Source organism: Ictidomys tridecemlineatus, chromosome 5, assembly GCF_052094955.1.
Source record: "Ictidomys tridecemlineatus isolate mIctTri1 chromosome 5, mIctTri1.hap1, whole genome shotgun sequence".
Classification (NCBI taxonomy): Eukaryota; Metazoa; Chordata; class Mammalia; order Rodentia; family Sciuridae; genus Ictidomys; species Ictidomys tridecemlineatus.
In genome coordinates, this window is record NC_135481.1 from 195,531,045 (window position 1) to 195,557,765 (window position 26,721).

Genomic DNA, 26,721 nt, shown 5'->3' on the forward strand with positions numbered 1-26,721 from the left:
ACTACTCCATCCTACTAGGATCCTGCACTTTGTTTATTCCTTCATCCATGGATGGACGCTTCCAAAGAGACCCATACACGGCATTTTTCTACTTTGGATTCAGCCCCTCCTGGTGTCAGAATTCTCCCACTCTGACACTGGAAAGGCACAAAAGTTCACCAATTCAAAGGAAGTGTGGGAAACGGATTCTGGTGAGGGGGACAGGTCCCATTTTCTTATCAAAGTCAACCCCGACTCAATGGCAGGGTTGACAGCCTCTTGCCTGGGGCAGTGACACCTCATCCCCAGGGGCTGCTGGAACCCAGCCATCTTTGAGCCAGTGCCAAGACCCTATTGTGGGGAAACAGGTGGCACAAAACACGCAGGTGGGGGGCAGGGGGACAGCTCCTCAACCCGAGGGTCAAGTGTCAAGGAAAATTGCTCCCATGATTCCGGTTCCCTGGGTGCCGGGTTGTTTCCACCCTAGAACATGTGAGTCGCAGCCCTATATTTACAGAGACAAAGGGCTTCTCGCTCCCGCCCACCTGACAATTTGCTGCAGGAGATTTAAATCGTCTCTTTTTCTCCCTTCAGCATTCACCAGAAGGTGGGCCGGGGAGGGGGGGAGTTGGCAGAGGAGGTCTGGGGAGCCAGCGGGCATTCCTTAAATTAGTGGGTGGAGAACCAGGCAGACTCGGGCCTGAGCCAGCCCCTCGCCCCTCGCCCCAGCTGGGCCACTCACCCAGGCCCTCAAGCTGCAGAGAGCTTCAAAGAAAGTCTGCTAACGAGCTGCTGCTGACCACCATCTCCAAACGTCTTTGCTGTTGGGAATCATGCTTTAATGCCCTAGGAGACTGAGCAGAGGTGCGTGGCCAGGGGGCGGTGGCTTACCAGCACTTACCAGGGAGGATTAAGCCCACAGAGGGTGCCACCTCCGCCCGCACCCGCCACTGTGCCATTCACCTCCCCGAGTCCTTCAAAGCGTTTCCAGCTTCTTCCTGGTCCCCCCCCCCCCAGAATGGCTCCTGCAGCTGCCTGCGCCTCTTGGAGGATGGACCAAGTGGCTGGTGAGGCCAGCCGCCCTGGGGCCGGGCGGAGAAGCCCGATCCCTGACCAAATACCTTTCATTTAACTGAAAAGTGAGCCGGGGTGGGGGAGGCAGGGTTAACCCCCGGTGGGGGAACGAAATCCCCGACTTCCTCAGAGAATCCTTTCCAAATTGTGTTCATCTTGACTTAATCCACCTCTGCCCAGCGAATTAGGCCGTATTTATTTTGAGAACCTATTTTATGGAGTTCCAGGGCCTCTGTTTTGCTTGGGCAGCCGCGGCCCCGTTCAGGACCCGAAGGCGGCCGGGCCGGCCGCGCCTTTCAACTTGCAGGGCGCTGGGCCCACGTGAGCGCAGGGTAAATAAACACAGCTGAGCCGGGAGAGGGAGGCTTTCTCATTAAAGAAATAAAATAAACAGATGTCCTTAAGCACTTTGGCTTGTGTTTGTCCAGGACAGAAAGCTCTAGATGTCTGCAGGCAGCGCGAATTCGACCCCATCTCAGGGAGGAAGGGGGAGAAAGAAAGGAAGGAATCCGGGGTCCTCGGGATTGCCTAAGAGTCCCCCGGGGAGGGCGCTTTCGATTTGAACCTTAGCAACTTCTACAAATAGTTTTTAGCTGCTGGGTCGTAAAACCAGGGTTTTTATTCCTTCTCAGTTTGTAAAGCAGTAACGGCCGCCGAGCCGAGCTGCGTATCGCCAACTGGATCTGATTGAATCCTGATGGCACGGAGCTGGGTCCTGGATCCCGGAGTGCGAGTGGGAATCAAGTCACGGCACCCGCTGGGGGCTGCGGCTGGTTGGAGGGGCAGAGGAGCCACGGTGCGGGAGCAGGCCGCCATCCAGCCAAGCCCCGTCCAGCCGGCCTCCTTCAGACACACTGGCTGGGGCGGGCTGGACCCACAGGAAAAGTCACCGCGGGTGAATTCAGGGCTTCATGTTGCGCCCAGACCGTGACGTGTGCAGGAGTCACCCAGGAGGAAGCTGAGGCGCAGAGGCTGCTCAGGGCGCCGGCGCGGGCCTGGATTCTGCACCGCTGACCTGGCCCGATGCCGGTTCCGGTTCTGGGATGGAGCCTGGGAGCCCGCGGGGCTTGAGTCACAGCAGGGCGCTGGCATCAGGAGCGCTGACCTCTGTAAGAAGCCCCTGTAAGACGAACCCAAACACGGCGCATCCCCATGTCTTAGTTTGGGTCCCCCCACAAGCTGACCCTGGGTCCTGGACTCAGTTTCCTGGGAGGTGGCCCTGTGGGGAGGGAAGGAGGGTGGGAAGAAGGCTGGCTCGGCGAGCGGGTCCCCACTGTGGGGACACAGGCCCTTCCTCCCTCTGGGCTCATGGGCGCTCTGTTAGGTCTGTGACCACCCGGTGGCTCTTCCTGGTTTGTGGCTCTGGGCGGAGTTCCTGGGCCTCAGGATGGGCAGCGGCCAGTAAGCGCTTTGTGCCCTCTGCCCTCGCCACCCACGTGAGTCCTTCTGGTCTCTCCTCCAGAGTTTCTCGTGGTGACTGGGTAGCAAGTCCGCTTCCCGGGACGGCTCTGCAGCCCTGCACTGATGACCCTCACCAGCGTCCTCCCCGCGGCCCCACCCTCTGCAGGGAGGCGCGGCCCCACACTGGGGTCTGGCTGGCTGACTTGACAGAGCGCGGCAGCGGTGCTGGGCGCCCATTCCCAGCTTGCTTCGCCCTCTTGCCTCGAGAGAAACACTGTGTGACCACGAGAGCAGCGAGCAGGATGTCCTCGCTGCAGGGAGAGAGACTCCGTGGGCAGAGAAGAGCAGAGACGAGCTGTCCCAGCTGAGGTCACTCTATACCTGCCATCTGTCAGCTGTCTGTGGCTACCCAACAGAGTCCAGCCCAGATGGGCGGAGCCTCTGCCAACCCGCCATCTCATGGGCTTAATAAATGCTCACTGTCTAGCCACTGAGCTGTGGGATGATTTGTTCGTAGCTAACTGATAACACAGCTAAGCCAGGAGGAAACTCTGGTGACTCTTCTAGCCTTTCGGTTTCCCTGGAGTTAATAATGGCCTTTAAAAAAATCCTCTCCATCATCTGGATGTACCACGTATTTTAGCAAACTGTCTTCACGAAGATGACGTCTCTCCTGGCACCTCTGACCTACTTCAGTCAAGGTCAACAGCAGCTGTTGCTTTCTTTCATACTGGGACCTATTATGATCTGGGGATTCCTTTCACTTTGTTACACTTCCTGCTTCCTGTTTCCCCCGCCTTCCGCCATGTGCAGTGGTGGGTATCTTCCTGCAGCTCTCTGAAAAGGAGCTAGTAGAGGGTGACTTGTTTTCAGACGTGGCCTCCCCACTTTCCTGAAAATGGCTTTATTCTAGTGTCCTGCTTGATAGTTGGGCTGGGTATTGAATTTTTGCTTGGAAAAAAAAATAACTTTCCTTCATAATTTTTAAGCTTTTATCTATGGACTCTGGCTTCCAGTTGCTGGGAAATCCACAGTCACCCCGATTCCTTAAAAATATGGAGTGAATCTTGAGATTGCACGTCATCCTTGTGTGGGGCCAGTGCTGGTGACCCCTATACTCTTCCTGAGCACGTGGGCTCTGGGACAGCGTCCGACTGGGTTTGTAGGCTCTTGTTGGGCAGACACAGTTCTCTACTTTGGGTTTCTGACTTTCCTGGTACCGGTGGGTTTAAGCAGAAGAACCAACCTTTGTGAGTGAGTGGGAGGTCTACTAGGGCTTGGCATTCTGCGTCTTGCTCATCGGGAGTGGCCTCCTGGACCCCTGCGCTGACCTGGGCATCCTGATCACAGTGTGGTGGGGCAGAACAGTTCCTGGGCTCTGTTCCCATGTCGGGGAGGCAGACTGAACAAGTAGTCACACAAACCGGTCAGGGCCACTAAGGAGAAGTCAGGGCGCTACGGAGGTGAAGGGGCTCTCTGAGGAGGTGGTGTCTGTGCCGAGACCCGAGGGGCCAACAGGCGTCGGCCGGGTGGACGGAGCTGTTTCTGCAGAGGGAAGAGCACCTGCGAAGGTCTGGGGTGCGAAGGGACATGGAGGGACATGGAGGGCTTGAAGGAAGGACAGGTGTGACTGGACCATGGAGTCTCCCAAGACGCAGCTGGAGGGCGGCTCACCCCCTGGGTCGCAGCGAGGAGTTGTCTCCAGGCTGACTTCCTCCTTCCTGGAAGGGACTCCCGGAGGGCGGAGGCGCTGTCTGCGGCTTGACGGCCACGTCACCATCCGCACCGAGCTCAGAGCTCAGGGTGGACACGGAGATACTGACGAGACTTCTATAAACGGGTGAATTAATATGTAGGCTAAGTGGGTGGGTAGAAGGATGGACGGACAGACGGGAGGACGGGTGACTGATGGATGGAGTCGTAGCTGGTTGGTGTTCCATCCTACTGGCCTCTGAGTTCCCTTTCTGGGCACCCGTTCCCCGTCCTGTGCACCCCAAATCTGTGCACCCCATTTGGAGGGCTGCTCTTGGGATGCTGAGGCCACTTGGCCTAGATGCGCTCCGAGCGGGAAGTCCCTCGGGTTTACGTGGCTCTGGGGAGGGGTGTCCCTATGATTGATGGGTAGGGGGTGTGCAAGTCCAGTTCTGTCCCTGGAGATGGGGCATCATGATGGAGGCGTGATCAACCTTCCAGAGCTCAGGCTGAGGCTGGGCCTGTGTCGGGAAATCCCCCCCCTCCTGGCTCTGCCCCTCTCCCTCCTGCTCCCGATGACCCGCTGGAGGGGCCTTCCCTGAGCTCTGCCTCCAGGGACGGCGTCACCCTACACAGTACTGGAAGTCCCCAAGCCTTCCAGCAGATGACGTCCTTTCAGAAAACAGGGACCCAGTGGAGCTGAGGACGCGGGCCCTGCCTCAGGGTCCCTGAGAACTCAGGCCAACTGTGGCCAGAGGCGGCCACTGTTCAAGAGAAGCCAGATCTTCAGATTTGTGTAAGAGTGAAATGGATTTGAAGATGCCAGCCATGCATTCAGAGCTCCAGTGCCAAGGAGCCCAGCCCGACCTGTCCCCCGGCCAGCGGGGACCCTGGGTTGCCGGGTGGCACCTCCGTCTTGAAGTCCTGAGCAGGGCCTGGCCCGTGAAAGGCAGGAGGGAGGGAGGGAAGCTCAGGCAGGCATCGAGGGACACCTGACCCTGCCACCCAGCCCTTGGGCCCTGCCACTTGGTCCCAGCCCAAGTCCCCACTTGCCAAAGTGTCTCTGGCCCCCAGCCTCGTAGTCCATGTGGTCAGTGTTCCAAAACCTCGGCCCAGTCCCTCGGGGGCCTGGGAGGGGCAGGCCAGGCTGGCACTGGTCACAGGGGTGGAAGCTTGTTCCTAGAGGGCGGGCTCTGTGGATGTCACTTCTGCTGTGTTGCCACCGAGCAGGCTGAGAACTCCCACTGGTGAGCTGTTTATTCATTTGTTTATTCAGCAGACACTTGTCCAGCCTGCGCCAGGCCCCGTGGCGGGCAGGAGACGAAGGTGTGGACACGTCAGGCCGCTCCGTGTGTGGCTGAGCTCACGGTCTGTGGACAAGCTCCCTCCAGAGGCTTTTAATATTCACCCTCCAAACAGCCACATGACCACTGGCCCTCGTCACATGACCACTGGCCCTCGTCACATGACCACTGGCCCTCGTCACATGACCACTGGCCCTCGTCACATGACCCCGGGCCCCGCGTCACATGGGTAAACCAGTGGCCCACGTCTTGCCTTTATCCCTTCTAGGCTGGGTGACCTTGGCCGGCCACACCACCTCTCTCAGCCTCAGTTTCTCCTGAAATGACTGGAAGAGGAGGAGACTGTACGTCTGTGGTGGTCACTCCCAGAGGGCCTAGATCTGTCCATAAAGGGACTGTGTCACCTCTCTGTCAACCAAAAATGAGCATGACATGCCAAAAGTGCCCCCGGGATGCGAAACTGCCTGTGACTAGAAGTCACTGAATCAGAGCGATGGGGAGGGAAGGGTCTGGAACAGAGTGTGGTTCCCAGTGCCACTCACACCAGAGAGAGGACAGGAAAGGACCAGGGCACGCGTCACAGGACACAAGGGAAGTCCACATGGTCACCGAGGGAGGAGAAGGAGATGAAGGGGTTTAAGAAAACTCATCTGCCCCATGGAAGCCAAGACAGGGACACGACTGTCCCTGTGCGCTCGAGCCCAACCGTAAAAGGTACCCAAGTTCATGGCAGGGGCGCGGCCTGCAGTCAGCCGCAGGGAGAGCTGAGGGATTCCTACCAGAGGAACCTTGCAGCGGGCAGCAGGGGACAGGAGATCAGGTCTCTTCAGGGGGAGAGACTGGACAGAAGCAGCAGCCCAGGGGCTTCAGACGCCATTCTCCTTCCTCTGCAACCCCCCACATCTCTGTTTCCAAGGAGGAGCCAGCCAGATTGCTGCTCCACACCCGCTTCCTCCTGCCTGGACCCTCTCCAGCCTCACGGCCTCACTGCTGTCCCTCAAGCTCATCAGGCAAACTTCTACCTCAGGGCCTTTGCACTTGCCACCCCCAGTCTTCCACCAGGTACCTGTTCCTCACTTCCTTCAGGTCTTTATTCGAGATTTAGCTTTCCTGTGAGACCCTCATTCCTGCCTGCTTTTTCTTAAATTTAATGTCAACCCCTTTCCCTGCAGTTCTTCCTGCACCACCTCCCCTTCCACACTCTTTTCCTCTGTATTTATGGTTTGCCTTGTTTACTGTCTTCTCTCCAGGAGGTGGGCCTAGGTCAGTCCTGCCTACGGGGTGCATGACGCAGTCAGGGATAAGCCGACAGACACCCGTGTCCCGCACTGCATCCCTGAGCTGGTTCTCCCGTGCACTGTGCCCCTAATTGCCATGGCAACAGAAAACACCTCCTTTTCAGTCCCAGTTTGAGGGCAGAGGGCCCAAGGTGTCTCCCACGAGGACATGGTGGGATGTGAGCTGTGGCCCCCCGAGTGGCCTCCCGTCCCCGAGGGAGCAGGTGTGACCCTGCGGCCCAGCTGGCGAGTGGGCTGGTTTCTGGCTTACTGCCAACAGCTGAAGTGCTCTGAGAAGGGACTTTTCAGGGGACCCTACGCCCTACGTGAGCCCTTCAGTGTCAGGGGGTCCTGTACCCTGCCGCCGGGGCTCAGAAGCAAACCCCCAGGGGGACAGCCCGAGCAGCCCGCCCGGCGAGGGCTGGCCCTGGGTCGACGTTGCATGGGAAACAGTCTCCCCCCAGGCCCCTGTGCGGCCCATCTCTCCCGCCACAGACCCCGCAGCGGCCTGCCGGCGCTCACACATCCACGCGCTTCCTGAGCCCCTGCTGGGTGCCAGGCTCAGAGCTCCCTGGCACTTGCCCTTTGTGGCCCACTGTTCCTGCCATCGTCACCTGGCAAGCCTGCCCCACGGAGGTGTAAGGGCCGTGAGGGCTGCAGAATCACGGGCCCACGGGAAACCAGCAAGAGCCCATCTGGGTTTAAATAATAACATCCAACACGCCAGGCGGCGGCAAGGCTGGTTTGGTGAGGAGCTTTGAGGCTGGTTCCTGCGCGGAGGATGCTGGGAAATGAGCTTTCCTGGCAGAGAGGCAGGCACAGGGTCGAGCCCATGAACAATCTGCCAGTTACAAAGATGGAGGCTGGTCACCAGGCACAGCTGGGGAACCCGGTCTTCCTGATTTCAAAACTTACTACGAAGCTACAATCACCAAGACCCAGTGGTACTGGCACAGACACAGAAAATCCATCAATGGAACCAAGTGAGAGTCCAGAATTGAGTATGATCAATTGTTTTTTGTGGGGTGGGGCTGGAGATTGACACAGTAAGGCTCTACCACTGAGCCACATCCTCAGCCTTTTTTTGTTTGGGGGGATTGAATTCAGGAGCACTGGACCCCTGAGCCAGGTCCCCAGCCCCATTTTGTATTTTATTTAGAGACAGGGTCTCACTGAGTCGCTTAGCACCTCCCTGTTGCTGAGGCTGGCTTTGAACTCATGATCCTCCTGCCTCAGCCTCCCAAACTGCTGGGATGACAGGCGTGCACCACCGTGTCTGGCTCCCAGCCTTTTTTACTTTTTATTTTGAGACAGGGTCTTGCTAAGTTGCTGAGGGTGTCCTTGAACTTGTGATCCTCCTGCCTCAGCCTCCAGAGTCACTGTGATCACTGGTGTGTGCCACCACACTGGCTGGTCAAGTGAGTTTGACAGAATGCTGAGACCGCTCAATAGGGAGGGGAAAGTCTTCAGAGAACGTGCAGGGCCACTGGATGTTTACGTTTTAAAGTGGCTCGGACCCCTGCGTCACTCAAAGTGGGTCCTGGGCCTGAATGCAAGAGCTACAGTGACAAAGATTCTTAGAAGAATGCAGAGGCCCAAATCCTAGTGGCCCGGATCAGGCAGCGACTTCTCACCCAAAGTTACAAAAGAAGAGAAAACACAGAAGAATTGGGTTTCATCCAGATTAAAACTTAGTACTTCAAAGGACACCATCAAGAAATTAAAAAAAAACAACAGAATGAGAGTGAATATTCGAAAATCACGTATCTGGTAATAATCTGGAGCTCAGACATATAAAATTCTTCCGATTCAACAATGAAAAGACAAGTGAGTCAACTGAGAGTGGACTAGGGTTTGAACAGAAGTTTCTCTGAAGAAGACATGCTAATGTTCTGTCTAAGTCACCAGCTCACACAGTTAGTTACCAGGGACACCATGAGTACCACCTCACACGTCCTGGGACAGTGACACCACCAGAGACAGTCATGAACGTTGGTGAGACGTGGAGGAAGCGCACCGTCTTCCACTGCTGATGGGAATCTGAAACGGTGCAGCCACCTTGGAAAATACCCTGGGGGTTCCTCCACTGCTCAGCTTTAGAGTTACCCTATTGTAAAGGTAAAATTTCTAAGCTGATTCTAAGCTGCAAAAGTCTGAGTTAAAGTGTGAAAGACCGGGCATTGTAAGGTCTCTAAATGGCAAGACCTGGGCTAAAAAGTAAAGACTAGGTATTGTTAAAATTCCTCTGCTACCCCCAGAACCTGTAATCTCTGTAGCTGTTAGGACAATACCTGAACTGCCCAGTAAATATCTCCATTGATTCCCTGGTTGTTTATTAGCTAAGGGCTCCAGGTAACATGGCACGTAAGCCTCCAGGCTCCAAAACCAATCAGTTTAAATGTGTACCCAGCTTAGAAATGACCAATCACCCCTGCCCAGGTTGTTCCCACCAATGTATGTACTAATCCTGACTCAGAGATGTTGTTCAATTTTCCCGCGCGTCATGATGATTTGTTCTGATGTATGCAAAGTCCCCCACCCTCTCCAAAAAGTGTACTTAAGCTCTGCTTGACCTCTGCTCTGGGCTCTGGGCTGCTCTCCCTTCCTGAGTGAGCCTTGAGCCCCAGCATGCTGGTTCAATAAATCCCCTTTTGCCAATTGCATGAAGTCAGTCTCTTGTGGTCTCTTTCTCCGACGCTCCGCCGGACCCTTACACTATAACCCACAGTTGCACTCCAAGGTGTAGACCCAAGGGAATCAAAAAACCACGTCCACGCCAAAACCTGTCTGTAAATATCCACAGCAGCGTTATTCATGACAGCCTGAACCCCACAGTCCTTCAGCTGGTAAGTGGGCAGACAAGAGGGGGTACGGCCACACAATGGAGACCCACGTTGTCATCAGAAGGTACGGAGGACTGAGAGCTGCTGGCAGAGATGACCCACGTGTGGTGTGAGTGCATTTGGACGCTCCTCCAGGAGAGGCAAGACTGGAGACAGGAAGTGGACAGTAGTTTCTAGCAGTGGGGGGATGGGGTGGCGGAAGGGGGTGACTTCTAAGGGGTATTAGGTGTTTTGGGGAGTGATGAGGGTGTTCTAGAGTCACAGCTCTGTGGTGTACTAAGACCCACTGGATCGTCTTCGCGGAAAGGGCAGGTGTGTGTCTGCAGATCGCTTCTCACGGTTATCAAGGAGAACAAGGACAGGGACAAGGGGAGCAGCTGTCCTTGAGTTGAGTGGCGTCCTCACTGGGCAGCCTGGAAGGCGGGGTGCAGGAGGAGTCCGGGCAGACTTGCTGGGGTCCCCAGCTCGCGGGGAGTCCCCACCTCTCCCTTCCTCTCTGCCGGGGATTTCTAGAGCACCCACCAGGTGCCAGGAGGCACAGTTACTAGGGGTCTGCTCGGGCTCCGCCTGGGGCCGAGGGGTGGGGAGGAAGTGCAGAGCTGACGGCCTCCGGCAGCCCGTCCCTGACTGGGACCAGGAGGAGAGCCCAGTTTCTGTTTCAGGAGTCAAACACCCTGCTTTGAATCATGGCTTAATGGGTCGGCTCTGCTGGCCTTATTTTCCTAAGTGAGCAGCAGACCCTCCCCTGGCTGGGGCTGTAAGTGATTCGACTCCTGCCCCCTGCACGGCGCTCGGCGTGGTGACCCTAGGCCACGAGGTGCCAGTGCTTGGCATGATGTGTGTAGGGGGCGGGTCTTGGCCTCATTCCCTGGGCACAGGGCCCTCTCACTTTGCTGGCAGGAGCGCTTTGGCTCCCTCTGGGCTGGTGCCCTCCCACTCGGTCCATCGGGTGGGATGGAGCAGCCGAGCTCCCCACTCCCTCCGCAGAGTGGGCTCTTGGTCGGGGCCGGCCAAGCTGAGCTTCGGAGGCTGGCCTGTGGGCGGCCCGGGACCCAGTTTGGGGCGATGAGACTCGGGCCTCGGAGTGGGCTGGAATCTGGGCAGCAGAGGTGCGTTCTTTTTCGTTGGCATCGCTGGGAAGAAATCGCCGCAGGGAGAGAAATAAATAAGGAAGGAAGGAAGGCAGGCAGGAAGGAAGGAAGGAAGGCAGGCAGGAAGGAAGGAAGGAAGGCAGGCAGGAAGGAAGGAAGGCAGGAAGGCAGGAAGGAAGGAAGGAAGGCAGGCAGGAAGGAAGGAAGGAAGGCAGGCAGGAAGGAAGGAAGGCAGGAAGGCAGGAAGGAAGGCAGGCAGGCCCAAGAATAGGCCTGAGCTGCTGGATGCCATCAGCCAGACCCGAGTCCCAAGTGTCCCTGGGTGTCTCCAGTTGTGATCTGACAAATTCCCCTTTAGCTGGGGCATCTGGGCTTCCAACGGAGAGTCCTACCTCCCACCAGGGCTTCCCACGGCTTCCCACGGTGCAGCTGCTGGAGAGGCACAGAAAGAACCTGGCCGGACATGGAGGCTGTGGGTGTTTCTGTGGTGGATATGCCCAGGACGAGCCTCCCGGGTCTCAGTGACTCTGTCTGCAAAATGGGGCTCACAGTCTTGTGCCCGCCAGCCCCCGCCTCGTCTTTGACGTCCAGGGTTAGAGCTGAAGCCGGAACGCTCTCTGGGGTTTCAGGCCCACAAATCCAGGTGTCCTCTGCGCCTGGTCAACAGGACTCACCTGGTTCTCTGTCATGGCTTTTCTCTTTCGTTACTCTCTCTGTTCTATGTGGTCCGTTGGGCTAGGCAGTGCCCTGTCTTCTAAGAGTAGCAGAATTCTTACGGTCTAACTTGGCACATGAGTGGCCCCAATAAGGGCGGGCCTCGCAGGCTCTCCTGCAGCTAGCTGTGTTCATGTGACCGAGTTCTACCCGGTAGGACGTGAGCAGCAAGGCTCTGTGCGTTTCTGGGTTTGCCCTTACACGTGGCTTCCCTTTCTCCCTGGCGGGATGCAGACGCGGGTGGGCCGTGACTCATCTGGCAGTGCTCAGGGACGGCAGAGAGTAGGACTGAAGGAGCCTCAGTCCCTTTGCCACTCAGCAGCCTGCCCCGCTGCTTCCTGGACCTCCCATGAGTTCAAGGTCAACTTGGTCTGGTTGTTTTGCATCTCGTTTAGGGTTGCTGCATTTAGCAAATAAAAATGCTCATCTTGCACCTTATGGAGAGCTGGAGGAGGGGAAGGAAGATTCTAGAACAGGAGTGAAGACGTTCAGACATCACAAGAAGGCAGCGTCCCACTCTCCTTTGCTCTTGGACCATCTTCCCCCTTCTCAGCCTCAATTCCTCCTTACGGACGAGGGAGACTAACTGGACGTGATGTTCTGTTCCCTTCCCCAGTTCTGACCTTCTGTGGGTCTCGCAATCCGAGGACAGATGTCGACACTCAGGTTCCAGGGGGCCAGAGAGGCCCAGAGCTGGGTCTGAGGGCCCGGGGTGGCCAGGGAAGGCTGGAGAACAGATGTCCCCCTCTGAGGCCCTTGCCGCAGGCTCCTGTTGATTGCGGTCACAGGGGAATGCAAGATGGCCGGATTGCCTAATGTTTCAAGAAGAGCTGGGAATCTAGATTGTTTTGGTCTGTGCAATCTCCTGATTTTTGAATGTTGGCGATAAATCCACATTTTTCTCAAACACTCTGGGGGCCAAACAGAAAGATCTGCAAGATGAATTTGGCGGGCGGCCACCACTTAGGAATTTCTGTTTTGACACTACTTTTCTTCCTTCCTTCCTTCATTTAACCAATATTTTCTGGACACCTACGCAGGGGGTGCACTGTTCTCTGCACTACAGATAAAAAAAAGCAACGAGGAAGAGGGGGGTGGCCCTGTCCTCCTGCAGCCTGACGTTCTAGGGGGTTGTTCCAGTCCATTCATGTGACAAGTCTCTCTTCAGCAATTCTGTCCTGTGCTCTGTGCTGAATTGGGAAGATTAAAAAAATAAAAAAAGGGCCCATGCTCCCTGCCCTTGTGGTGCTCACAGGCTACAAGGGAGGCAGACGCTTCAGACGCAAATGAAAAACAAGGGTATAGACAGATGCCTTTTAGATGGAAGGAAGAGTCAGGAGAGGTCTCCTGGAGGGAGGGAGGCCCACACCAGACTCCCAGCAACTTGGGAGGCTGAGGCTGAAGGATCACAGATCCCATGAGCTCCAGACCAGCCAGGGCAGCACATCCCATCTCAAAAAGGAAAGAAAGAGTAAAAAAAGAACAGAAACATAAGTAGGACTGAATCCATACAAGAACATTCTAGAACAACATTCTAGATTACAGCCGAGCTTCCACGGGCCCCTCTTCCATGTCTCCTCGGCTGTGACCATTCTTTTTAAATATACTTTAGAGCTGCAGCTGGACACATGCCTTTATGCTATTCATATTGACGTGGTGCCGAGGACTGCACCCAGCGCCTCCCGCGTGCTAGACGAGCTCTACTGCGGGCCCCAGCCCAGCCCAGCCGTGGCCATCTTGCACACACAAGCCTCTACCTCCGCACCCGTGTTCCCCACCTTAGGGTCTTCTTGGGAGCAGGCCTCAGCCCTCGGGGGGAAGGATTTTGAGGCGACTATCCCGCTCCCTCACTTCCGGGTGGGTTGGTGCCGAGGGGAGTTCCATGACTGGCCCGTGGTCTCCTGGGACTCGCCTGCTGCCCGGAGCCCTTACGCAGCCTGCTTGGACGTCCTTCCCTCCTGCCTTGCTTCCTGGGGACGCCCGGGACACCTCCCAGATCAACCACGGCACTCACTGCTATCTCAGGGTCTAGTTCTGAGGGCCCCCGGTGGCCCCCGGTGGGGACAGGACAGGCTGGCAGGCTCAGGACAGAGAGCTGCTCAGGGCACGCAGCAGGAAATGGGGCTGGAGGGGCCACCCGAGGAGGCCCTGGAGGCCACGTGGGTTTTCAGCAGGGGGTGACATCACCAGGCTGGCATTTAGGTCGACCCTTCTGTAGGGGCAGGGGTAGAGCTGGAGGGCAGATGGGAGGTCACACTGGAGGTGAAGGTGGCTGGGATCAGGGTGGGGGTTGGAGAGGGGTGACAGTGGGGAGTGACATGGGCCAGCAGGGAGCTCTGGGCGGTGTCCTCTACTTGAGAGAGCCCCTGATTTGGCTCAGGGACAGGTGGTGAGACACGCCTGCCAAGATCATACCCAAGGTCACCGGGCCCCGCCCAGGACAGGGTGAGGTGTTCCGGAGCCACAGAACTCCACGGTGGGCAGCCTCATGGACAGGGAGAGCTGGGCTGTGTCTGTGGGGCGGGGGTGACTTTACCGGGGCCAATGGGACAGCCGGGAACAGCCTGGCTTTGTGGACAGTGTACTACTGGGGCCCTCGGGGGCAGCCGTGCGCTCTGCTGCCCCTGACCACGGCGGGCACAGCCCAGAAACCCACGCCGGTTCCCGCAGCCCTGCTAGACGCATTAACGCATTCCTACGCGGCCAGAGCTTTCGGCACCACCAACACCATTTTCACATCCTTCGCCGCGTCGTGGCAGACAATAAATCTATCTTGCTAATTACACATCCAGCTCGCTGCGACCCCCATAAAAACCAGGCGCAGCTGGGAAAGCCATGAGGTGAGGTCAAATCATATTCCTGGTCTCTAAGCAGAAACGGAGATATTTTCCAGGCGCTGGCCAGAAGCAAGGTCCCACCCGTGCGGGGGAGCAGCTGCCGGGGGTCACTCACCTCTGAGGAGATGATCACTGGGCTGTCCTGGAAGCACTGCCCCCTGTCCCCAAGGGTCCCCTAAAGAGACGGCAGCTGTCTGGGGGCATGGCCTGGGGTTGTGAAGAAGCCGCGGGATGGGTGCGAAGAACCCCGCGAGGTTTTAGCCATCGGGGAGATTCCTGCATCTTTAAGGGGCTTCAGGTCTCTTCACCCACCACCACCAACCGGCACATTTGCCCAGAATTCTAACCGGACGGCCCCCCACATAATTTGTCCATGATACACTGGCGAAGCTGTTGCTGAGTCCATGCCGGGGTGGCTAGGCCTCTCCCCCGTCTCGGAAGACTCCCGGCTCAGCAGCAGGGAGAAGCTTGGCTGGGTTTCTAGCAGAGGCAACTGCCTCTGGCCACAGGGTGTCCCCGCCCTTTTAGGAAGGGTCAGCTGAAGATCACAGCTTGCATGCCACCACGCAGAGGCCATCACTTGGTATATGGGAAGAAAAGGCCTGGGGCACAAGAGAAGGGGAACAGAATTCCCTGGGTACAGAATCTAATTCTAATTACATTCTCACGTGTCAAAGGAAAATGCACAGGAAGAAGTTTCAAACCTGGGCAGATCTGAACAGGTGGCTCTTGTCGGAGAAGCCACCGGAGGAACTGCCCCGACAATTCCCAGGAAAACTGGCTGCACGGAAAGTCACGTGGTTAAAGAAAAGAGAGAGAAAGCGGATTCTTACCTTCCCGTATCTGGAGGCGAAGGTCCCCGTGAGTAAGGAGTGGAAAATAATTATGGTCTCATCCAGGTCCCACACGAACACGCGCTGGGGGGACAGAGAGGAAGACAGTGGGGACAGAGGGACTGGTCAGCCTCTGACTTCAGGTCTGCAGACGTTAATTACCCTGGAGGACAAGTCTTGAAACACTTCACCCTTCAGTCACAAAGCAGGAAACTCGGGGACAGGTCGTGGGTCCCCGACCGACCTCAGCTGCGTCAATGTGTCATGCAGGCCCATCTCCGGGCTCCTGTCCACCCAGCAGATGCCAGAACCAGGGAGCCTGTCCCTGCCTCCACACAACGACTCGGGGAAGGAGGGCTCAGGCCAGCCCAGCAAGGAAACACAGCATTCACGGGACAACCTGAGACAGGACCACTTCCCCTTGCTGCCCACCCTGAGTCGCACCGTTCCTGACCATTCTGCTCTCCTGGGCTCGCGGTCACATATCTTTACTCGTGGATCTGCTGACAGTGTGGCGGTGTCTCCTGACCGGCGGTCTGAGGACGAAGGCTCAGCTGAGCCCTCCTTGGTTCCTCTGTGACCTTACGTCTTTCACTCGGTGAATCCTCCTATTTCCAGTGCCGTTAGCTTTGGATGTTGGTCAAACAGGAGACCCGATATGATATTTCTCCTGTGACCCCTTCTCTCCGACATCTTCATCTCTAGCTTTACTTCTACATTGTCAATGGGGATGAATGGGTGTGTGTTTGGTTTTATATGGAAAATCAAGTCTTTTGTACTCTGTCTCCATGTTGATTCTAAATGTTGGTAACCAGTAAACAACATTTTCGTCTTATGATCATTCTTTACCGCAGAACCAAAAACGTTCTAGATGTCACTTTTTTCCTCTCTCTATATATGTCCAGTCTCATAGCCCCAGGTCCACTCTAATGTCAAGGTCGTATGTATTCTCTTCTCTTGAATTCCTTCCTGATTAAGATAATATGCCATATGCCAGTTTTATGAATCAACTTGTCTAGTAGGACTTTTTGTTTTGGTTCGAGTTTATTCATTGCTTTTATTTTTTCTCATTTTCTATAAATGCCTACATTATAATGTTCGATTTAGTCGCACCCTCTACATCAAAGATGAGCATCCTCAGCATCAGTATCAGATTTCTGTATCAGAGATGCGCATCCTCTGATAGAACTCTCCCAGGTGAGCAGGATTTATATGGACTTTCTACAGAACGAATGCTCTGAGACCTCCCTCTAGTGCGTTTGTGGGTGGGAGCCACTGTTACTTGGATTCCAAGTCTCTCTCTTACTTGGTTTTCTTCCTTGTTTTACTTGAGTACGTCCTTAAGTTGCTGTTTCTGAGTGGATTCATGGAAAGAAATCCTTCTGAATTCCTACATAGCTGCTGTCCTTATTTTCTCTAGAGTTTCTCTGGGTACAGAATTCTAATTTGAAAACCATATCTTCTAGACCTCTGAAGGAATCATTCGCTATTTCCTCGTATCCATGGTCATTGATAGAAGATCTCATGTGTCTCTGATTCTTTATAGATTTGACTTTTGTTTTCCTCTAGGGTTTGTAAGGATATTTTGTTTTTTTCCTTGATACTCTCAAATTTCATAAGGCGTTATTCTACCGAGGTGTGATCTTTTCTCATTTATACCGTTTAGCACTTGAACATTTTAATCCAGTGACCTGCGTTTTCCACAGCTCTGAAAACTATTTTCTTCTATCTTCAAATAATTCTTCCCACCTTTTTTTTTTTTTTCCAGCCGTTCTCTCTTTCTGGAATTTCTGATACTCAAATTAAACGTTTTAGGATTGATGATGTTCTTCCTTTAAAGAAGACTTTCTATAATGTTGTCTTTTTGATCTATGCTTTGGGATATTTCTTTCCTTTTTCTTTTGGTACTGGGGATTGAACCCAGGGATACCTAACCGCTGAGCCACACCCCCAGCCCTCTTTGTTTTGATTTAGGGTCTTGCTGAGTTGCTGAGGCTGGCTTTGAACTTGTGATCCTCCTGCCTCAGCCTCCCAGGTCACTGGGATTTCAGGCAAGCACCACCACACTCGGCTCCTGGGAGATTCTTAAACTTTCTTTTTTGACCGTTCTCACAGTCATTTAAAGATTTTCCAATACTGTCTTTTTTTTTTTTCTGAATATTTCTTTCCCAATAGCCACTACTTCTTATTTTATGGATCCAAAATCTCCTTGAATTTTTATAAGAAAACCAATTGAATTTTTCTAAGTTCCTTTCTGTTTCTTAAATTACTTTGATTTTTGTTTATTTATTTATCCTCGTTTTTAAAACTGTTGGTTTTCCTCATTTTTTCTGGTGATGATTATTTTTAAGAACAAAGGACTTTTTTTTCTTTTTTTTTAAATCTCTGTGTTGAGAGGAGAACAAATACATCTCCTCAGACTGCCACTGCGGCCACCTCTGAAAACTCTCTGGAGGTCAAGAATTCTATTGCCACCAGGCACCGGCCATGCCTTTAAAAGTACAAAGAAGCATCTAGAATGAAGAAGTCAGATCAGCATGTCCAGCCTCTAACACAGGGGTCTCTGAAGCCATCCGTAGAGTTGAGTGTTGTCTGTAAGTTGTTTTGGTTCAGCTGGTCACGTGTCTGTGTGGTCACGTGTCTGTGTGGTCACGTGTCTGTGGTCACGTGCCTGTGCCTGTAGGTGCTGGGTCACATTCTGGGTGTGTTTGTTATTCGGGTCGTGGTAAAAAAGCCGTTGTTTTTGAGGAGGCCCTCTGGGGTTCTTAATAAAAATGGGGGGATCAGTTTAATCTAGAAATTTTAGTTATGGAGGTTTTTAAAATCAGGGAGTATTTTAAAAGTTGGTGGGGACTCCACTCATCCACCCATTCCAACCCTCTGAAGAAGTCCTCCTCCCCCACTACCTCATCCTCCGTGTCCAGCCCTGGAGTCTCATTGGTCCACTCTCCGTGGCCGTTGTGCAGGGGACCCTGTCCCTGAGCGGCCACAATGTGGACCTCAGTGGGTTCATGACCCCGGAAGGGTCAGATCTTTATTTGGAAACTTAAAATTGGGGCTTAGAAAGAAAGTCATGGTCTCTGGGGGCTGGGGGCCTGTTTTGGACATGTGAAGGACAGAGATGGCCAGTCCACAGGGAGAGAAGGACAGAGGGTGAGAGAGAACCCAGCATTTTCCCAGGACCTGATTTCAGCTGAGAGCAGAGAGGGGCCTGGGGGACATGCCGAGGCACCCGTGTCCAGGCACTAAAAGACACCCTCCCTGGGGGACCCTGGCTGATTCACTGTGGCTTGTGGCAGGGGAAGGCATAAACATCTCCCTGCCCTGTCCCCTGGCCTTGGCAACACTCTGCTGCACCTCTGGCCTTGAGTTCTAAGAGGGTCTCTGCAGCTTTAAAAGAAATTCTGCTTTTTCACTTAAGCCAGCTCAAGTTGGTTTCTGGCACCTGCAGCCAGAGGATTTTAGCTAATACACGCTCAGAATTTTCCTTCTTTCCACTTGGACATAATTTCTCTCTCTTGGGCCTCAGTCATTAGCAGAACCGCCGAAGACTTAAGAGGTGCGACCAGGCGGCCCTCCCTGTTGACGTGAAGCCCAGAAGCGAAGCACACCTCACACCTTTCTCACTGTTCTCTCCCAGTGGTACTTACTCTGCAATCAAGAAGCAGATGTTTCCAGAATAATATCACCTCTAATCCCCGACTTCCATGCCACAACCCTTCTCAGGTTCATGGAAAAATGTCTCTCCGCTCCCCACGTCCGCTACCAAAAGCAGAAGCCATGTCGGGTGACCCACCATTTGGGGGGAGGAAATGTAAAAGTATGCATCGCTGACCTCCCTCAGCCTTCTGCAAAGGCCTGGGCCCACTGAAGGCCTGGGCAGAGCCGCCTTGACTTGGGAAGCGGGGTGGGGGTGGCTTTAAAAACGAGGGGAAGCTGGTGCCGTGCTTGATCTTGGAGCCCCAGCAGTCTGGAGGCCGAGGCAGGAGGATCGCCTGAGCCCAGCAGTGTGTTTGAGGCCGGCCTGGGGCAGCACGGTGAGGCTCCATCTCAACAACAATAATGACGGGAAAAGCCAGAACAGGCAGAGCCCTCGGCCAGGTCCAGGGCTGGTATACTGCAGGAGGTTGGCTGATAGTGGGGGACAGTGTGATGTGATACCTTCGAGGACCATCAGCCCAGCACCTGCCCTAAGTAACCGCCGTAGCTGTGCTGGTGGATGCTGGCTTGATACCAAGTCCCTCAGACGCGGCGTCTGTGCTCTGGGCCCCAGCATCCAGCCCAGGTCTTTGGAGAAGAGCACCTGGGTTTTCCTTCTGCAGTGTGGGCTGTCTTGGCGGAGATGTCAATCAAGGGGCAAGCACGTGTCCCAAGCTGGGACCATGGGATGCTGTCGCCTTGACTCTGACACTGGGTGAAGCAGCTCTGGAGCCTAAAACGGGTGCTCCTGGGTGAAGCGAGCACCTGGAAAGTTCCCTAGATTCCCCAGCTCCGCCTCCGTCCCCTCCTTCCTCAGCGTGGTCAATGGCTGTCCCTTCCAGTAAGTCCCTTTTCCTTAGGTAACCAGAGCTGGATTCTGTGGCTTGCCACCGAAGATCGCAGCTAATGCTCCCACGTTCTTAGGCTCCACAAGAATCTCCACGCCCACGATTCAGCCCGGAGACTCCAGCAAGCGGCCGGACTGCAGGTGACCCCTGCAGGCTTGGCCCACCAGGAAGGCAGCGCTGACCAAGCCACACGGGACAGTGGAGGTTCTTGTGTTTTCTGAGACCACTTGAACCCTGGGATCTCACACGATTCTTGGGGGAGGGAGGCCCCAGTGACGAGATGGAATTTCCCTGGTGGGATGGAGACTCGGTTAGGCCTTGGTGGAGATGGCATTTCTTAGTGTGTTTGAGTTTGTGGCCGAGCTTGGTAGCTGTTGCGTCAAGTGCACAGGGTACAAACAGGGAGTTGAAGACCGTGCAACTGAACTGCTGGCGCTGACCCAGGCTTCGCCAATACCACTCGGGGGCCGGGGCGCACTCCAGCCGACGGACGGCCACCTTTGGCGTAGATGCACAAACCTGCAGATTCGCTCATTCCTTCCTTGATCAATAATGCTCACCCATGTCTGCTTTTTGGAATTCATTAGGCCTGTGTCCCCACTAGGATTCTCCCCGTGCACACTGTTTTTGGAGGGGAATTTCAGTGTGACCCACAGCCATCTGGTTTCAACATGGTAGGAGCAGGCTTAGGCCTTCAGTTCTCAGCCCAGGCTGCACATCAGACCCCTCTGGGAGACGCCTAGGTGCCCCCTCAGGAGGCGGGGGCCTGGGGTACAGCTTGAGAAGGGTTTCTCGGAGCTCTGCAGTGATTGTGATGGGCACCCGGGCTGAGATCAGGAACGCAGCAGCCCTATTTGACCCCCATCCTGGTGGTTAGTGCGACTCTGAAAACTGCTCCAGAGGACCTCGACGTGTTCTGGGATGGGGCCAGGCACTGGGATTTTACATCCTGAGGACTCTGCCGTGTCACCAGGGAAAGAACCCCCCAACCAGGCCAAGGCTCCTGCCCATCATCTTCTTTACCAGGGGCTTTCAGGGCGTGCCCCCCAAATCCAGGGCAGGTCAGCATCCCCTGGAGACCTGCTAGACACGTAAAGGCCGCGGCCTACCCTGGACCTAAGGAACTGGAGACTTTGGAGGGTCTGGTGGTCCCTTTGAGAAGCAGGCTCCGTGCGGATCCAGGGTGGTCCTGCTCGGCCCTGGGCCTCAACAGTGCTCCCTGTGGCCCGCTCTTTCTCTTACTGAGCTTCGTGAACCCCAAGGGCAATACCTACCCCCTCTTCCCCTGCGCGTGGAGAGTACTCTGCACCCCTCCCTCCACCAACATTAGGGCCACAGGGAGATCACACCAGTCACACTCAGGCCCTCTGGATTACCTCGATCTCATTGTCCCCTGTCGGGGAGGGGTCACTGCTCCGCTTTGACCGTCCCCGGAGCTTCCCCTCGGAGGCCCGGTGTGGCCTGTCTGCGTCCCCCTCTTTTGCTGGCGTGGAGGGTCCATTGTGCGTGTTGTATTCACCTGGAGCAAGACAGGGAGCGGCGGGCGGATCAGAAGTGCTGCTGGAGGGGGCTTTCAGGAAACGGCACACCTGCGGGAGGAACTGCAGAGCCGCAGCCGGGGCAGCCCAGGAGGCCGAGACACCCGCTCACAGCACTCGCGAGCTTTCATTCATCCAACAACCAGTTGTGACTCAGGCGCTGGGCCACCGGGCACCTGGGGTTAGCACTTAGAAACTCTAGTGAGGCCTGGGGACAGAGCTCAGTTGGTAGAGTGCTTGCCTTGCACACACAAGGCCCTGGGTGCCATCCCAGCACCACACACCCACACCCACACCCACACCCACATACACACATACAAAAAAAAAAAAGAAAGAAAATAAAAAGTTCTGCGAGAGGAGAGAGACCTCACCTGGATAAACAAGTCATTCTAATGTCAGGAGGGACATAGCCATCAATCAGGGCTGGGCAGGGCTGCTGAGAGGTCATCCCATTACACGGGGCTCACCACGGAAGGCCTCGCGGGCGAGGGGACACCTGACCAGCCATCTGGAGGAGGTGAGGGAGGGGCCCTGGCACAGCTCTGTTGATGGTGAGCAGCTTTATGTTGACATCTCTGTGCCTCCAGAAGCCGCCTCGCAGGTAGCTGGGCACCCAGGATTTCTACTGCTGTGGTCTGCGTTGGTTTAAATGTCCCCACAAAGGTCATGTGTTAGGGGCTTAATCCCTAAGGTGGCCGTGTTGAGAGGCGGGGCCTAGAGGGGAGGCGGGGCCTAGAGGGGAGGCGGGGCCTAGAGGGGAGGCGGGGCCTAGAGGGGAGGCGGGGCCTAGAGGGGAGGCGGGGCCTAGAGGGGAGGCGGGGCCTAGAGGGGAGGCGGGGCCTAGAGGGGAGGCGGGGCCTAGAGGGGAGGCGGGGCCTAGAGGGAGATCCTTGGGTCAAGTGGAGAGGTCACTCTCTCAGAAGGAACTGATGTCCTGCCTGGTGGGGTGACCTCTTCCTCCTGCACACACTTCCCACCTTTTGATGTCATCAGTCATGAGCTCCTCACCAGAGCTGAGCAATGCCAGCCCCATGCCCTGGAACCTCAGAACTGTGAGCCAAGAAAATCTTTTTCTTTGTAAAGTGAGTCTGCCTCAGGGGTTTCATTAAAAAAAAAACCAAACTGACTAATACATCAACCTTAAAGATAGTCCTCCCAGAAGATGCCTCAAAACGCTAGGCATGGACCACCATGAGACCCAGCTGAACCACTCCTCAGTATCTATCCTGAAGAATTACGGTCAGGGGCTGGGGATGTGGCTCAAGTGGTAGTGTGCTCGCCTGGCATGAGCGCGGCGCTGGGTTTGATCCTCAGCACCACATAAAAATAAAAAATAAATAAATAAAGATGTTGTGTCCACCAAAAATTTAAAAGTACATATTAAAAAAAAGAATTAAGGGGGCTGGGGATGTGGCTCAAGCGGTAGTGCGCTCGCCTGGCATGCGTGCGGCCCGGGGTTCGATCCCCAGCACCACATACAAAAACAAAGATGTGTCCGCCGATAACTAAAAAATAAATATTAAAATTCTCTCCCTCTCTCCCTCTCTCTTTAAAAAAAAATTTATAAAAAAAAAAAAAAAAGAATTAAGGTCAGCATACTGTAGCCGTAAAGCAGCGTAATTCCCATCAGCCCAGGGAACAGCCTAGGCGTCCATCGACGGATGAACGGAAGTGTGGCCTACATGCGCGATGGAGTTTTATTCACCACAAAGAAAAACTGAAATGTGTCATCTGTAGGGGAAATGATGGAATTTGAGACATTACATTAAGTGAAATCAGCCAGACTCAGAAGGTCGAGGGTCATAAGTTCTCTCTCATAGGCGGGAGCCAGAGGGTAGAAGAGAACAGAGTGGGGGGTCTCATGAAAATCAGAGGAGGTCCAGCGGAGGAGGGAGACCAGTGGCAGGGAGGGAGGGGAACAGAGAGAGACCTGCCAGCTGTACTGTGAGCTGTGGGAATGTGCAGCCACCAGGGACGACTGTCGTCACCCATAAACATACAGGAACAGAAAAAATAAGTCCAACATTTCAGTTAAAAATCATAGAGGGGCGGCCCCCCAGAGGTAGATGGGGCAGGTGGGAAGAGCTCCCTCTGTCCTCCTGTGGGGGTCTGGACCGGGGCTCGGTTACAGCAAGTCTTTAGGCTCTGCCTGTCGAGGTTTGCTGACCCGAGAACTCCGTGACATTGTCTGTGCGGAGCGCCCAGGACGGGCCAGGCAAGGCCCGTGACGCAGCCCACAGGCCCACGCAGGTCAGCGAGAAGGGTCAGAGCAGATGGGACTTGTGTCTCTCATCAGGTGGGCTTCAGGGTGTGGCCACGCCGAGAGGCCGTTGTCCCATAGCCCCAGAGCAGGCAAGCTGTTGGCTGCACCCATCACCTTGGTTTAAGTATCGAGGGGCCCAGGCTTAGGGGGATGCTCCAACTTGCCTGCTGCACCCTGCAGGTCAGTGAGAACTTAGGCCTGTCTTTGTCACGAAAGAGTGACAGAATCTGGAACCTGCATGGAGCCTCGGGGGACCCGCCCTCCACTTTCTTACCTCGCCGTTGCTTGTTAGCTCCCAAATGCATCCTGCAGACCCATCTCCCCTGCGCCATGGCCACTTCTTGGACCATCTGCAGACCCATCTCCCCTGCGCCATGGCTACTTCTTGGACCATCTGGGGGAAATGCCTTCGTCTGAAAGCACTTGGCAACGGACCGACTCTTTTTCCCACCCTGGAAGGACTGTTCCCCCAAACCCAAGGGACTGGACGTTGTTTATTTAATGTCTAAAAAACTTAGCAGACTAAGGACGTAACAGAAAGGATGGGATCTTGGATCGCCAAGACAACCCGGTGTTCTCCAACACCCGGGCATTTTAGGACATAGCATCAGAGATTCCCAAACCCTGAGCTAGCAACCCTTTGTTCAGGAGGAAGAATTTCTCCTAGGCTCACAGATGCCCAAGAACAATGTCATAAGGTCCATCCTGAGTCACTTGGTCATTTAAGGTATTGGGGTTTAGAAAATAGCACTTATCCCCATTAAAATCCAGGAAAACCTTATTTTTCAAGGGATAAATGCCAGCTGCCTAACGGAAGGTCTAGAATAAAGTGTGTGAAGCCAGATTAGCAGGGGTGCCCGGGGCTGGGGGAGATATCGCCCTTTCTCCAACCTTCCACATACTTGACAGCGAAGAGCCCAAGTTCAAGATCAGAGTCAACAGTCCTCAAGATAGAGCAGTTCATCCTCCTTCCTGGGGTCACTCAACTCTCTCCTTTTCCCTTTTAATGTACAGGTGGAGCACGCCATATTTGAAATGCTTGGGATAAGAAGTGTTTCAGATTTGGGAAATTTTCAGGTTTTCAAATATTTGCATAGACTTTATAGGGTAAGCACTTCTCACCCGATGGAGCTCTGGACCTCAAAAAGTTTTAGATTTGGGGAGCAATTTGAGTCTCCTTGTGATCCTGCCTCTGGCCCTGCTCCCCATGAAACCTCCGATCTGTTTCCTCCACTCTCCATTAGACTCGTCCACTAGGGTTTTAAACAAGTGGAATCCCACAGCACAGGTGCGTTCTTTGGCCGTCTGGCTTCGGTGGGTCAGCAGCTCATGTCAGCAGCCCGTCCCTCTGTGACTACACAGTTTGTTCATCCATTCACTGTGGATGCACCTTTGGGTTGATTCCAGTTTCTGGTGGCCATAAAGCTGCTATGAATGTCTGCAGATCAGTCTTTGTGTGGACAGAAGCTGTTTTTCTTTTAGGAGTTCCGTGACTGCTGGGTCACATGGAAAGCCATGTTTGACCTTGTGAGACGGCGCTGAGCTGTTTGGCGCAGTGCCTGGGTCACTTCGCCTGCCTCCTCCGTAGCTCCTGCCGCTGCACCCCACTGCCAGCCTTTGCAATGGCCAGTCTCTCGTGTCTTATTATCCTAAGATCTAATGTGCCTCTCTCTGATGACTCACGACACTCAGCATCTTGCTCACGTGATCTTTTTTCCCCCGTTCCTGGATCTTTGGTGAAGAGTATATTCAAATCTTTTGTCCCTTTGTTTACTGAAGAGTTTCCCTATTGTTGGATTCTGAGAGTTCCATATTCGTTCTGGATGTATATACTTTATCAGGTAAATTATTTTCTCCAAGACCACAGTTTGTCTTTTCATTCTTCTGTTTGAAATTTTTGTGAAGTTCAATTGATTATTTATATATACACACACACATTTTTTTTTCTTTTTGCATCAAGCTTTTGGTGTTATGCATGAGAAACCTTTGTAACTCAAGTCACAAAGATTTCCTCCTATGTTTCTTATCAAAATGGATAGTTTTTATTTAAGCCTATGATCTACTTGCCATGACTTGTTTGTCTTGTGGAGTGTAGGCTGAAGTCTAGGTTTTCTGGATATAGATGTCTGTTTGGCATCTTCTATTGAGAAGATTACACTTTCTCCATTGAATTGCCTTGTTTCAAAGATCAGCTTGTGGTCAAAAATCAGTTGTGTGGGGCACAGCTCAGTTGGCAGAGTGCTTGCCTTCGTGCACAAGGCCCTGGGTTCAATCCCCAGCACCACAGACACACAAAATCAGTTATGTGGATTCATGTGGGGGTTATTTCTGCCTCCATTTGGAACAGTTCATTGTCGGTAACTGTTGTCACCAGAATGCACAATGGCTGAACTTATTCCTCCTGTCAGACGGAGCATTGTACCATCCCGCCCCCTGATGCCTAGTCCCTGGCAACCATCAGTGTGAGGTGCTTCTGAGTTCCACGCTTTAGGTTCCACACACAAGTCAGATCATGTGGCATTCTGTTTAAGTACAGCTGCCTTTAGTGACTTTTCTCGTCTTATTGGACTGGCTGGAACTTTGTATAATGTTTAGAGGAAGTGGTAAGGGGGAGAGCTTCATCTTGTTTTGATTTTAGGGGTAGCTGTGGGTAGTTTTAGCTGTCCAGTGCTATAAGTTTAGTCTGCTGTAACAAAAAATGCCACAAGTAGGCGGCTTCAGCAATAGAAATGGATCTCCCACAGTTCCGGAAGCTAAAAGTCCAGGACCAAGAGGCCAATTTATTGATTTCCTGGTGACGGCTTACTTCTCGGCTTTCTTGCTGCGTCCTCACATTGGGGAGAAAGAGAGAGAGAGAGAGGGGGGGGGGATATCTTTTCTCTCTTGGTATTTCATCTCTCTCAGAGAGACAGAAAGGTATTCTCTCTCTCTCTTTCTCTCTCTCTCTCTCTCACCAGGGATTGGACCAAAGGGTGCTTAACCCCGGAGCCACACCCCCAGCCCTTTTGAGCAGGGTCTTGCTAAGATGCTTAAAGCCTCACTAAGTTGCTGAGGCTGCCTTTGAACCTGTGATCCTCATGTCTCAGCCTCCCCAGATGCTGGGATTACAGCGTGTGCCACCTTGCCTGGCTCTCATCTCCTCTTCTAAGGTTCTTGTCAGGGCACTAACCTCATTTATAAGGGCCCCACCTTCATGGCCTAAGCACCTCCCAAAGCCCCACCTCCCAATGCCACCATATGGATGACTAGAACTGCAGGGTACGGATTTTGGTGGTGGTGCTGATGGGGACAAACGTTCAGGCCATCACACGTGCCTTCTGATTTAAAA

General features: G+C 54.1%; 1 protein-coding gene and 1 long non-coding RNA gene across 6 annotated transcripts in view; one reads left to right on the forward strand and one right to left on the reverse strand.

Moving 5' to 3' along the window:
* Window positions 1-26,721, reverse strand: part of Eya2 (EYA transcriptional coactivator and phosphatase 2) — a 177,047-nt gene that overhangs the window by 40,641 nt on the left and 109,685 nt on the right. For all 5 annotated transcript variants that reach the window (XM_040274820.2, XM_040274819.2, XM_078052026.1 and 2 more), the window contains 2 exons: window positions 20,969-21,111; window positions 15,046-15,129 (listed from right to left, as the gene is read on the reverse strand). In XM_040274820.2, coding sequence (XP_040130754.2) covers window positions 15,046-15,129; window positions 20,969-21,111 — 227 coding nt within the window. The remainder of the gene's footprint in view (window positions 1-15,045; window positions 15,130-20,968; window positions 21,112-26,721) is intronic.
* Window positions 688-3,525, forward strand: LOC144378200 (uncharacterized). Its single transcript, XR_013439868.1, has 2 exons — window positions 688-2,162; window positions 2,516-3,525. It is a non-coding gene; the product is annotated as an uncharacterized LOC144378200 (long non-coding RNA).